At 38.5% G+C, this 14,442-nt stretch overlaps 1 protein-coding gene across 3 annotated transcripts in view; it reads left to right on the top strand.

The window, feature by feature from the left end:
* Nucleotides 1-14,088, top strand: part of Nnt (nicotinamide nucleotide transhydrogenase) — a 97,067-nt gene extending 82,979 nt beyond the window's left edge. For all 3 annotated transcript variants that reach the window (XM_004664954.2, XM_045138912.1, XM_045138911.1), the window contains exons 20-22: nucleotides 9,582-9,700; nucleotides 10,972-11,087; nucleotides 13,122-14,088. In XM_004664954.2, the coding sequence (XP_004665011.1) occupies nucleotides 9,582-9,700; nucleotides 10,972-11,087; nucleotides 13,122-13,271 (385 nt within the window). In that variant the 3' untranslated portion in view covers nucleotides 13,272-14,088. The remainder of the gene's footprint in view (nucleotides 1-9,581; nucleotides 9,701-10,971; nucleotides 11,088-13,121) is intronic.
* The last annotated feature ends 354 nt before the right edge of the window (nucleotides 14,089-14,442 follow it).

The raw sequence follows: 14,442 nt of genomic DNA, 5'->3' as shown, positions 1-14,442 counted from the left end.
TTAAAGGCGTGCACCATTGTGCCCAATAAGACCAGATTTTTATTGAGATCCAGGGCAGAACTCTGTTATCCTATGAGGTGTTCTCATGTGTGAGTTTAGAGAAAGCCAGCGGAAATGTAGGGGCTACAAGGGTATTGAAGAGCCACTGTGTAGCACTGTAACTGGATTAACCAGAGGGAAGAGGAGGCAGAAAGCTGGAAACTGTTGGAAATGACTATACTTTTCTTCTAGAATTTGTCAGTTAGCCCTATGTACAAAGTAGATACTGAGATAACATCAAATTACAAGTGTTCATAACAACACTTTTATTGTTTTACAAATATTTATGGTTTACAAACATGAGGAGTAAGTAGGCTGTCAACAAATCAACTGTATTTTTTCTGTGTCTTTCTTTTTAATATTTATTTATTTGAGAAAGAGGCAGAGAGAGGAGAGAGAGAGAGAGAGAATGGGCATGCCAGGGCTTCCAGCTGCTGCAAATGAACTCCAGTCACATGTGTCACCTTGTGTATCTGGCTTTATGTGGGTCCTGGGGATTTGAACCTGGGTCCTTAGGCTTTGCATGTAAGTGCTTTAATCCCTAAGCCATCTCTCCAGCCCTCTTTTTCTTAATTTATCAATCCCTTAAGAGGTTAGAATAGGGATATTTAGGAAGATGTAAAGTAATGGGTTTGAAGGGAGAATTCCAAAATGCTACCAATATACATTGCCTCATATTCTTCTAAAGGTATTGAATACAGAAACAGGTTTTACACAGTGACTCAAAGGACTTAAAACTCAATGGTTGGTATATATTTTTTTTAAGTCTAGAGGTTTTTTAGTATGTAAGATAGCAAGAAGGTGCAAAATGGGGGGAAAAACAGTAAATGCTTTAGAAAGGGGCCCAAACGTCCCTGATGTTTCTTTGTCTAATCACTGAACTAGAACACACAATTCCATAAGCCATTAAGAACAGTTATGGTTGGACTGGATCTGGACATTTCCACGGTGTCAAAAGGAAGATGTAGTATATTTGGACAGTTGTGGTAGGACCCAAGTGGTGAGTGTTTTGTATTGTTTAAATGCCCTACATGCCCAAGAATAGCCACAGCACTACACCCTGGCCAGGATCTATTTTCTCTGAGCCTGTGAGTATAGGAATTCATGTTTCTGTGCCCTCTTTAAAACTGTGGTATTAGAAATCTAATGTGAGGGTTCAAAAACTGTAAGAATGGGGCTTATGTCATCATTGGTTGTAAAAGAAGGTTTAAAAATACTTTTGAATTATCCTTTCTCTAATTCTACCAGTTACTTGGTGCTCCATGTATTGTCATTTGTTTTCAGTCTTTCTTTGTTAGTTAAACATGCTTAGAAGAGCAGGTTGCCTTTTTAGAGTAGATTATCCCTCTTCTGTATTTCCAAAAAGCCTGGGTTCAATTTTAATTGGCAACTGGGCCTTGCACTTTTTTATTATATAATGTTTCATAAAAGACTATTATATTTACATTTGAAAGATGGAAATAGCTCAAAGTGCTGGAGGATTTCTTGCTTCATGATATTGAAGAACTTGCTGGGCATGATGGCACATGCCTTTAATCCCAGCAGAGGTGGGAGGATCGCCATGAGCTCAAGGTTATCCTGAGACTACATAGTGAATTCCAGGTCAACCTGGGCTAGAATGAGACCCTATGTTGAAAACTAGCAAAAGAAAACAAAAGAAAAAAATATTGAAGAGATTACCCTGTCTTGAATGATAGGATTTGTTATATCTGTTAAGTAAAGCCACAAATACCCTTTTGCCTAATATTATCTATTAAATGGTTAAAAGTAGCCTTATGAAATTTGACTCTATCAGTATAAATGTGAGCTTGGGTATTAGTCATGACCAAGTAAATGCCCAGCGAATCCAGTGTTCATTAATATTGACCTTAGTCTACCATGACTGTTTAATTTCTCTACCTTTTTGATGCTGGGCAGGTCCATAGACCTTCTGGCTTTTGTTGAGCTAGATTGATACTTTCAGGAATTTCAAGGTAAAAATTAGAAAAACAACCTAGCGTTTTGCCATAAAACTGACACTTGTTTTAATGTGAAACTACATACTTCTTTGAATTCTATGAGCATTATAAAGTATACATTAAATTGAAAAATGCAGAAAAACATTTATATTACCAAAATATATTTGAATAGAATGAGACATTGGATATTTATGAATTAGTTTTCCTAATGGGAACACTGTGTTGTTAAAACTCCTTTCTTTTCTCTCTTCCCTTAACTGCGGGACTGATGTAGAGTTTCAGGGACCATAGGAACTGATTAAGAAGAAAAGGCTTTTATCTTCAGAAAGCTCCCTGGTGGAGGAGCACAGACCTGTCATCCGCTTGCGGTGATGCGGTGTGATAAGGAGCAGGTAGAGTTCTGGGAGGCCAGAGATCTTCTCCGCGGTCTGTTTAGTAGTTATTTTCTTTCTGCTGAAGCTGGTGGTCAAGGATAAGTGGCTGTTTTTCAAGCATGTACATAGTAGAGGATTATTTTCATGGTTTAAGGGAAGAACTAAAAGGTTGGTGGTCTTTGCATGTTAGAATTCTGGATAGTCTTCATGTGATGATGGAACATTTGATGAGCTTTGGCCAGTCAGTTCTTGGAAATTGCTGCTCATGGCCAACCTGTGTCTAATATAATTAATTTAAATAAATGCTTTGGAGATGAGCCAGTTACATGAGCCAGAATTGTTATAAACTCATGTTGACTCAACACTGTGCATATATATGTATTCTACAAATTTGAGTGTGTTCTGTTATTTCTCTCAAAACATTGGTATTCTCTTTTAATAATCGTACATGTATTTAACTCCAAACATAAAGCCTTTAAGTTTGGTGGAGTGAATAATTATGCAAACAGATATAAAATGATCTGTCCTTTGGGAGAGTCAGTATAAAATAATGCTTAGCTTGGTGATTATATATCCCTCATAACTGGCCAAACAGAAACATTGTCTTTATGCAGTCTGTAGCTAATCAAGACTTTAGAATAAGAACTAACATATTTAGAGATCTTTGATTTTAAACTTGGCCCCAAACCTCTCTGTTAAAGAATAAAGATTGTAGCCAGATAAATTAATTTAAGGATTTCAAGGGCAGTATTAAATACAAAAAGGCAAATTAAGATTAAATTTAAAAAATGCTGGTGGACTGAGGAGATAGCTCAGCTGGTCAAGTGATTTCTGTATAAACACGAGGATTGGGTTCCATACCAGAACCAATGGGAAACCTGGGCAGGTGGTGCATGCCTGTAATCCCTGTGCTGGGGAGGCAGAGACGGGTACATCTTTCGGAGTCACTGGTCAGCTACTCTTGTCCCTTGGTGATCTCTAGGGCAGTAAGATCATTGCTGAAGAGATGCACAATGTTCCTGAGAAACATCATCACCTAATGTTGTCCTCTGGTCCGCATACACCCCCCCTCTACAGTGCACCTCACACAAACAGGCGCATACACAGGAATGCACACATAGGCATACTGTACTGGAATCCAGGAACATAAAATCAAAATCCAAAAGTAAATCAGAGTACATACTGGGCTATCAGCTAAAATACAAACCCTAATTCATGGACTGGAAAGAGAGTTTTGTGGTAGACTGCATAGTACATGCCCCCTACCGTCAAATCCTGGATGTATTAGATGCTGCTTTCTGTAGGAAAAGAGACTATGTAGATTTGATTTTGGGGAGAGTTTCAGAGCTAGGGAGAATGACCCTGGGTTATTTGTGCTCATCCAAGAAAATCACTAAGGTCCTGAAGTTCAGGAAACTCGAGCCAAGGGAGGCAGTGTGACAGTGGAAGGCGGCCTCTGGAATGATGTGGACACATTGTCAGAAGTGGTTGTCCTACTACAGAAGGTAGAAAGGGTAAGGAATGCATTTCCCCCTTGAGTCTCCAGAAGGAATGAAGCCTTGTCAGTACCTTGACATCTTATTCTAGGGAGACTGACTTTTAGATTTCTGACCTTCAGAACTGTATGGTGTCAAATTTTTGTTGTATGAAGGCATGGAATTTGTGGTAGTTTGTTACAGTAGCAATATGGAACTAAGAACCTAAGAGTTGTTTAATACATGTACTTGGTATTAAATCTCATCTATCAGGTTGTGGGAAGAAGGACCTTGGAGAAATGAGAAACAATTATTGATGACTAGAAAAATTGGGAGATGTTAGGAGAAATTTTGGTTTCCATTTTAAATTAAAGGACTAAACTATTATCATCATCTCAAAAGAACACACATGAATAATTTGAGAAGCAAATAGAAGAAAAGCTTTTTCACCTGTCATGTCTTTCTTGATCATCCACTGACAGCCATCCTTAGTCATTATAAAGAAAATACTCTTGAATCTGTTTGTACTGACTGGTGGTATGCTTCTAGCTAATGAGCTTTCTTTCCCTGGTTCACAGAGAAGCTATCCAAATTTTTTGCCACTGTCTTATTTGAAAAACATCACAGTTTTGCCATTTTATTTTCTAGCCAGTTGATGCCAATTTTCTTTTAATTTAGAATGTGTTTCCTCTTCTTCCTCCTTCTTCTGGAGCATGGGTACCAAACTGGCTTATAGGACACTTAATAAAGCAAATGCTTCACTTCCTTGTGGATTAGATGAATAATGAGAGGTATCTTTCCCCTTATGTATTCATCCATGGAAGTATTAAATCACTTAATATTATAGCTTGCAGCACTACAGAAACTTTCTGAGGCTCTCAATTACTTGTAAAGAATATTATACATTTTTAAAGCAAAATGCCCATCCTGTCACCTTATTTAATCCCTTCAACAGAGATAAATAGTTCCTTTTTATTTTACTTTATTTTATTTATTTGAGATGGGGGGAGCAAGGGAGGGAGGAAGAGGCAGATAGAGAGAATAGGCATGCCAGGGCCTCTAGTCACTGCAAATGAACTCCAGATGCATGCACTTCCCTGTGATCCTGGCTTACTTGGGTCCTGGGGAGTCAAACCAGGATCCTTAGACTTCACAGGCAAGCACCTTAACCACTAGGCCATTTCCCCAGCTCTCTCTCTCTCTCTCTCTCTATTTTGGTGCTGAGGACCAAACCTCAGGCCTTGTGCTTGCTAGGCAAGTGCTCATCCACTGATCTAAATCCCCAACTCCAGGTCCTATTATTATTATTTTTTTACTTTTTATTTTGTGGATTTTTGAGGTAGGGTCTCACTCTGGTCCAGGCTGACCTGGAATTAACTCTGTAGTCTCAGGGTGGCCTTGAACTCATGGCGATCTGCCTAGCTCTGCCTCCCAAGTGCTGGGATTAAAGGCGTGCACCACCATGCCCAGCTCTATTATTTTTAACATATAATTTTCTATATTCTGGACTGGAGAGATGGCTTAGCAGTTAAGGTGCTTGCCTGTGAAGCCTTAGGACCCATGTTCAACTCTCCAGATCCCATGTAAGCCAGACACACAAAGGTGAGAGAAGTATAAGGTTACACTTTCCTACTAGGTGGCACAAGCATCTGGAGTTTGATTTTAGAGGCTGAGGCCCTGGTATGCCAATTCTCTCACTCTGTTGCTTGCTTTTGCTAAAAAAAAAAAATTCCATATCTCTTAGTATGATATAGGCTTATAATCCTAGCTAATTGATATTCTTTGGGAAAGCTGAGGTAGAGAAAATAACTTGCCCAACATCACATGCTAATAGTTAACCTGAACTATTAGCAAAATGACCTCTTAAAATGCAGGACCAAACTACTTAATTATATATATATATGTGTATATATATAATATTGTATATGTATATAATATATTCATATTATATATACATATATAATATATATGTTTATAATATATATATGGAGAGAGAGAAAGAGAGAAAGAGAGAGAGAGAGAGAGGGAGGAGTTAAGAAATCAGACTGTTGAAGATGGGAAGACTTGTATTTTTACTGTATCCAAAATTATGCATGGTTACATGTCAGTCAGACAACAAAATCCTGTCTTCAGTACTCACCAGAATAATATTGTATGCTCTATAAAACACGTCTTAAAGAGTTAGTATTAGGCTGGGCATGATAGCTTCTACCTGTAATCCTGACATTTACGAGGCAGAGACAGAAGGGTTGTGAGCTTGAGGCCAGTCTGGGATGCGTAGTAGACTTCCTTCAAAAGAAAGCCATGGGGCTGGAAAGATGGATTAGCAGTTAAGACACTTGCCTGTGAAACTTAAGTACTCTGGTTGGATTCCCCAGTACACAGGTAAGCCAGATACAGAGTGTACTTCCAATGGCTAGAGGCCCTGGTGTGTCCATTCTCTCTTTCTCTGTATAAATAAATATAAATATAAATAAATCATTAAGATATATTAAAAAACAGAAAGCCAGTGTTAGTATTATAAAACACATGCAGTAGTCTTTTTCATGCACACTCTCTTCTTTGTTAAATATGAGTTCCGTCTAAAGCTTAGTACTAAGTTTGAATCAGCTACCCTAAATTCTAATTCTAGATGGAGATTATTAGGGATAAGGTGAAATAATTGGTAAGATTGTAGACCCTATTCTAATATAAAAACATAATGTACTAATTAAGTTGAAGTGAAAAGTTAATTTTTTTCTCATAATAAAAACTATTCATTCTCTTAGAAGTTTCGATAAAATATGAAACAAAGTGATTATCTACTGAACCTTTAGTTAGAGAAAATGTTTTTATTCTTGTAATCCTAGGGTTTCTGTTTTTCTTAAGTGTAAATTGGTTTTGTTGGAAGATTCAGTGAAGTCTGGTGGAAAATTGTTTAAGTGGGAGATTGATAAAAGGGAAGACCTGTCATTTGATGTCTTCTCCTTTCAAGGACAAGTTCTCCAATAATTTAGGCTTTTTATTAACAGGATGTAGAAAACCAATATCACTTATCTGGGCTAAATAAATGGCCATTTTGTGGCTCTCACGTTAATGTCTTTTGGGAAGGAGTCAGTTCCTCGCTCTTTAGTCCCTTTCTAACAGGGCCGGGGTTTAAAGTCAAGAGTCTGGCTTGGCTGTAGTTCATGTAAAAAGTAAGGTGACTCAAAAGACCAGAAGTCTTGTGTGACCCCCATTAACATTTTGCAGCAGCCGTACGTGCTAATACACTGACAGTCCTGAGGATGTGATTTTCTTACTGTGCCTTATGCCTGTCGATGACGTCCAGTGCACATTGTATTTACTTTAGGTGACCAAGGCTTGCGCTAGACATTGACAATGAGCAAGAAAGACCAGGTTGATGCTCTCACACCTCCTAGCCCACGAGCCCAGCAATCCCACGGAGGATGGCCCCAGTGGAATGGGGGAAGGAGGAGGGACATGATGGTACTAACACATGATGTGTCCATACAAACTGTCTACTTAGTAAAAAATAAAGAAAGAAGGATGGGGATGGCAATGGATCAAGGAGTGCTGTCATTCAGGGGAGTGTTTGAGGAACAGAGGATGTTTTGCTCAGCAGGCATCCTTGAGACAGCTTAAGGGAGTCTACTTATGAATGTGAGAGTAGACTCATGATTCTGGGTGGCAAAGCAACAACTCTTGGAAAATAATGAGATGGGATTTTTATTTTACTTAATATGTGTTTTTGAATATGTATGTGTATATATGGCTTAATATAGGTGGATACATACAATATATGAATGAATAGACACACAAGCATGCCTGTGGAGATACACATTCACATATACACCAATGGCTAGACTTTAAAAGTTTCTGATCAAAAGGAGAAAGTTTCTAGTTATTATGCCACGGACAGTGCAGCAGCCTGAGGAATTCCTTTCAAAGACCTCCATTCAGATAAAGATGAGTTCTTGATTTTGCTACAGAAAAGAATATACAAGGACAGGGAAGTTTGAGGCACAGTTGGAATTTAGGAAGAAAGTTAATAAAGATTTAAGCTTGCAGGTGAATAGAAAGAGGCACAGAGGGTAAGAATAAAACATTCCTGGTGTGGATGTGAACTTCTCAAAGGAGTTGCCCTTACCTGTCTTAACAGTAGACAACCATGCCCTTTTGGTGGCTCTCAAGTTACATCTCAGAGAGTTGGTAAGAATGTTTTTCCTTTCCCCTCTCTTTTTGATATATGAGATTATAGGATGGCTCTGATGGTGCCTTGGATGGAATTGCAATATGGTAAGATAAGTCCATGCGCCACAATATTTGTACAAGGGGGTCTAGACATGTCTTTTATTGTGAAAAGAGTTTCTTGTGAGATTTCTGGAAAACTGCAGGCTTACCCCTGGGAAAGGAGAAGGGCCATATACACACTTAGGCCTTAAAGAGAGTTCATTGCTATTTTAACATTCTTACTTGAAATATCTCTGTCTAGAAGTAATATTGTCTCTGTAGGTAACCTTCACAGCAAACATGGCTGTGTGGAAGTCTTTTTAAAAATTTATTTATGAGGGAGGGAGAGAAAAAGGAAGGGAGAGAAGGAGGAAGGGAGGGGAGGAGGGAGGGAACTAGAAGGAAGGGAGGAAGGGGGAGAGAGAGAGAATGAGAGAGAGGGGGGGGATGGGTATGCCAGCGCCCGTTGCCAATGAAAATGAACACTCCAGACACATGCACCACTTTGTGCACCTGGTTTTACATGGGTGCTGGGGAATCGAACCTGCGGAGGCAGGCTTTGCAAGCCAATGCCTTTAACCACTGAGCCGTCTCTTGTAGCTCTGTGTTGGAATTCTTGAGTCTCACCTGGCAATGGGCTGAAGGACTCTTTCCCTTTTTTGTGTTATCATAAATTTTCCTGTCTTTATATCCTGCTTCAATTATATTAAATCTGAGCTTGGATGAACCCGTAAATACTAGAAATTGCATTTCTTCATTGAATTCATTCACTCACTCGCTTTTTATGAACTTTTCCCTTGGACCACATGCTGTGCCCATTGCTGAGAGACCAAACAATAAATAGACATAGGGTTAACAAACTAAAGATGGCATATTGGTGGTTGAGCAAAGATTTTGATGCTTCAGTTTTCTCTGCCTCCAGGACAGAACTTTACTGCGCAGCTTATCTTTCCAGTGCTCCGTGTGCTACTCAATGTTTCTGAGCTGTGGCGTCATGTTCCTGTCAGTCTCTGAAAGGCTGTTAGACCTTTAATATAATGTACATAACAATATTTTACTTCCCCACCTTTTAATATACAGGCTAAGGGTGAATGTAAAGTCAACTTTCAGTGGAATAATGTTTATGTTTTTCCATGGGAAACACCTAGTTAATTTTTTTTAATTAGGATTCATTCGAGAGTGTCATGAGAAAACACAATGCTTTTAAATGTAAGGAGATATTATTTATTAATATTATTGAAAGCTTACTTGAGACACATGTGGAAGAGTCAGGCTTCAAAATGGCACGGTTATTTTTATGACGAAGCTGTGGAGTATGCGTGCTGAGGCACTGAATCGCAGCTTCAGCCTTTGTAGAATGGCTGTACATCTTGACTAGCTCCCATTCTGCTTGCGGGATCAGATCGTGCTAGGAGAAAGCAGAGGTGCCAAGAACAAGGCGTGCAGGCCTTGAGGGGATTCTGGGGTCTCTGTATGCTATGGCCTGTCAAGTAAGGCCAGCTGTTCATTTGTTTCATGTCCAGGTTTGGAATTCATCCAGTTGCAGGCCGAATGCCTGGTCAGCTCAACGTACTTCTGGCTGAGGCAGGGGTGCCCTACGATGTTGTGCTGGAAATGGATGAAATCAACCAGGATTTCCCAGGCAAGTGATGGGGATGACAGCAAAGTTTAACTCTTCTCAGTGAGTATAAATGATGTCAAACTTAAGAGTATAAGTTGTGGGATTAGTGAAGACTGGCAGGTAGGATGAAGAGTGATCTGTGCACAGTAGGTATATTGCCACATTGAGTGAATGAATATTGTTACTGAATAAGCTGCACCATGTTTCATTTTGTCCCTCTGTGAGAAGGGAAGGGTGGTGGAGGTCCTGGGGGTTAGAGCACAGGTGAACCCAAGGCCTGGGCACATTTACCTTTGGATTTCAGGTCCTGACTCGCAGTGGCCTGTAGCCTTGAACTAGCAGTGCTTCTTCTGATGAGTTCTTGTTGCCAGTTTCTTGCCATTGTTGGAGTTCTTACGGTTTTACACTGTACCAAATCACGGTCTTGAGGCAGTTTTCCAGCTTCTCTGTTTTCCTTCTTGTTCTTCTCCATCTTCTCTCCTTGTCTTCCCCACCTCATGAGTCTCTCTCTTTCTGTACTGGGACTTTACAAGGTAAGGTGCTGTACTTGGGTGGATGTGTTGGCCCAGGATCGTGCTTGTTAAAATTAGACCATTCCCTTTGGCAACTATCCACTGTAAACTGAAAACAAAACAAAACAAAAAAACCCCCACTGTTTATTAGAAAAAAAAGTAATGGAACTGTGTGTATGTCTAGATGCACATGGCATTTTTGGCAACATCCTTAGTTAATTTAAATTATAGTCCTTAAAGAGAGAATTGGGGCCATTTTAATTTTATGCTTCTTTTTGAGTTTTACTGTTGTTAAATTATGTGTAAAACCAGCCAGTTCCAGGAATTATGGACACAACTTTAATACAGTACAGACTTTGAGACCATTGTCTTTTAGACATCAGATTGCATCTAAATTGGTCATTTTAAGAGTTGAAAATGGATGCAAATCTTATAAAGTTATGTGAATAGTAAGATAATTTGGAGCTAATAAAAGAATTATAAAGTCAGATTAGGTAGACCCATTGGGTGGGGAAACATAGCAAAGCAGACTTCAGTCAGGGTGGTGATGGTCAGTGCAGGATCTACTGCACTTGTTTTGTGTTTAGCTGTGTGACATTGTCTGAGCTAACATCTTTGATAAACCTATCTGCTATACTTACAAGTTACAAGTGTGCACTGTATGAACATTTGCTTTGACTTTTATAGTCAGGTCACTATAATTTTCTTAAAAAGAAGTGAAAGTGATCCATTGTATATCATGCTTCTGTTTTTCTTGTTTTTTTTTTTTTTCAATTGTAGACACAGATTTGGTCCTTGTAATTGGTGCTAATGACACTGTTAATTCAGCTGCTCAAGAAGATCCCAACTCTATCATTGCAGGCATGCCTGTCCTTGAGGTCTGGAAATCCAAGCAGGTACAGTTAAGACTTGTGTTTTAATCTGATGGTCATCAGTATCCTGAAACAGTTGCATACCACTTTCTTCGGTCACTTGCAGAAAAATGCCTTTAGGAGGCCCAGAAGTAGGAGCATGGTAAGGGCCAGGTCTCTGTGCCCAGCTTCTGTCTCTTCTCTGGCCACAAGAGAACCTGAGTGAATGCCGTGTCATGAGTAGAACCAGATGAGATTATGTAGATGGATTAACAAAATCTGTAACCACAGCTGAAAAAAGAGCTGCAAGCATTTGGAATGAGTCTGGCCAAATTCCAGATGGAGTCCAGGGAAGCAGATGGCTTCCCTCTGGGACAGTGAGTCAGTATCATCGCCTTCATATACCAAGACCAGCACATTTTTTCAATTTAGGTTTTTTGAAGGAGTATTTGTATTTGTTATGGAGTGTCTAGCAGAAAGGTGATTTAGAAACCCAGATAATAACACAGCACAAGAAAGGAGGCCTTGCTCATGTATATTGCCCTTAAGAAAGTCCAGTTTCTAGATTTTGGAGAAGCCAAAGGCTTGTAAATGCTGCTTAGCTCCAGAATAGGGCACATCTCTTGACCACACCCAAGTCATGTCTGCCTGTTAAGAATTATAATGGCATAATGTATGGAACGTTCCCCCTTAATTATGAGCTTAAAACTAATTATTTGAGGTGACTAAGTAGATTTGAACTATGCTTGCTCATGTGTATATGGATATTACAGTACCGGTAGTCAGTGTATGAAAGGATGCAGGATACATTATTCAACTAATGATGCAATAATACATTTTCATTGCTTCCATTTTTAGACTGATTCTATGTTCTAGAAGACTACACAAAGGCTTTTTATTTCATTAAGCACTGACTTGACATTTTTGTGTGATAGCAGTATCTATGATAAATGTCATTATATATGCATATTACATCACTATTATTAGGTCAGTTTACCCCTTTCATTGTGCTTGGCAGATTCATCCTATTAGTTCTTAGCTAGAGTTTTGAGAAAATCTGTATTGCTTTTCTCACAGTTTTGTTCTAAAACTTTCTGATATATATATATGTACACACACACACACACACACATATATATAAATTATTTTTATTTATTTATTTGAGAGGGAGTCAGAGAGAGAGAGAAAAACAGACAGAGAGGTAGAGTGAATGGGAACACCAGGGCCTCCAGCCACTGCAAACAAACTCCAGATGCATGTGCCACCTTGTGCATCTGGCTTATATGGGCACTGGGGAATGAAATCTGGTTCCTTAGGCTTTGCAGGCAAATGCCTTAACCTCTAAGCCATCTCTCCAGCCCTGATCTATTTTTAAGTGATAGAAAAGGATCATATCACTTCCCCACTTATCTACGTTTATTTTAGAATTTGTGGAAGCTTATGCACTAATTGTACTTTTGTTAACTTGTTCATAGAAAGGTAAATAAGCCAATGGTGCTATTTTCTGATTATCATAGTCATTGTAAAGTGCAATGAAGAGTCACTATAATTTCGTTGTGTAAAGATAAACTTGTTACATGAACTTTTCTCTAATGGACTTAAGGGCATGAATGCAGATTAAAAATGAACATGAATCTAATATAATGATACATTTAAAATACTCCTGCTATATTTAAAGTGTGAGCTTAATAATTAGTAGTGGGAAATGCCTTGTTCACAGTTAAAGACGTTCTGGTGTGCTATTGTGTAATTGAGTGACTGTATGTCAATTCTGTGCATTTCACAGAGCTAGGAGGAAGTAGCTTGACGATTTTCATCATAAACAAATGATATATTGAAGGCAAAAGACATGTTTAAACTGATTTAAACATTGTAGAGTATAGACATGTATCAAGATATCATGTTTCACTCCATAAGTATGTACAATTTTTATATTTTCACACATCATACAAATAGAGTAAAAACAGAAGTATGTAAAGTTAAACAACAACAGCAAAAGTAAGGAGGGGCAATGTTTGTATGCTAAACAGGTCTTGATTGGTTCTGCTGAATACATTCTGTTTAATCTTTGGATCTTAGGTCATTGTCATGAAGAGATCCTTGGGTGTTGGCTATGCTGCAGTGGACAATCCAATCTTCTACAAACCTAACACAGCCATGCTCCTGGGGGATGCCAAGAAGACATGTGATGCCCTGCAGGCAAAAGTTAGGGAGTCTTATTCCAACTAAATGCTGACGCTCCATCTGGTGTCTCGTGGAGGCCTTCTTCAGTTGTAGGACATGCAAGTATTGTATGAGTGCATGTGCCACAGGGAAGTTCTTGGAAGAAGAGGAGCACTAAAGAGAACCTGGGAATTCAAGGGAGATTTTCAAAAGCAATGAGCCATCAATTTAAAAAAGTAATTGAAAAATTTAAATATCTGTGTATATTTTTTGTGTCAAAAAGCGAAAGTATTTTACAAAAGCTGAAAAAAGTGCCTTATTTTAGTTGTGATCCTATTGGATTTTTAAGTTCCCTTTCAGTAGCCAGAAATGACTTCAGGGGTTACTGTTTAGGATCTCAGGATTTATATTATTTCCTTGGTCTAAAAACATTACATAGCATAAACATTGCAGGCACTTGCATTTAGTTCTTCTCTGAAAAAGCAAATCTGACTGATTTGAAACTTTTCTCAAATCCTGACCTGTCCCCTTGCATTCTGAGAATAGTCTGAGTTGATCATATCAAATATGTTTCCGTTTTTCAGACTGTACTTCAGATTTTAGATTTCAAGAATATATTTTCTCACTTCTATTTTGATACATAAAGGAGATGCTGGAAGCAATTTTACATAGAAGGAGTAGGTAAACTTCAGAGGTGCTGGAGACAATAACTTGCTTCATATGTTCAATGAAACATGTTCTGGAAATTAATATTAGTTGTATTTTTGAAAGCCCTGTTTCTAATTGGAGAGCTTCTTAAAGTTGATAATGTGTAGGCCTGTATTCAAAACACTTGAATGGAACCAGCCTTTTGACTAATAAACAAGCTTATGATGATCACAAATGGTGTAGCAGTTGTCTGTGGTGTCAAAGAGGTAAAGCTGAGTGGCTCTGCTCTTCAGCAGCAGGAGAGGTATGTGATAGATGGAATTGATCTGTCATAGTTATTTATAAGAACTGATATTTTTTCAAAACACAGTGTGTTTTGAGGTAATATATAATTTTATGATGTTTGAGAGACATGTTGATAGTTTTTTTCAGTTATCTCTTTTATACTAGTAAAAATATTGTACCTTTTCTAGAAGCCTAGATTTTCTTTGTGACTTTATTACCGTGCCCAAAGCTCTAAATATACCTGCAGGTGATGCAGAATTAGAGCATCTGTCTCTATATATAATCAATTTGGTGCTAAGTTCTC

The sequence above is a fragment of the Jaculus jaculus genome, chromosome 20 (assembly GCF_020740685.1).
Source record: "Jaculus jaculus isolate mJacJac1 chromosome 20, mJacJac1.mat.Y.cur, whole genome shotgun sequence".
NCBI classification, from domain to species: domain Eukaryota; kingdom Metazoa; phylum Chordata; class Mammalia; order Rodentia; family Dipodidae; genus Jaculus; species Jaculus jaculus.
The sequence above is the reverse complement of the archived record's forward strand: the minus strand, read 5'-3'. Positions and strand labels throughout refer to the sequence as shown.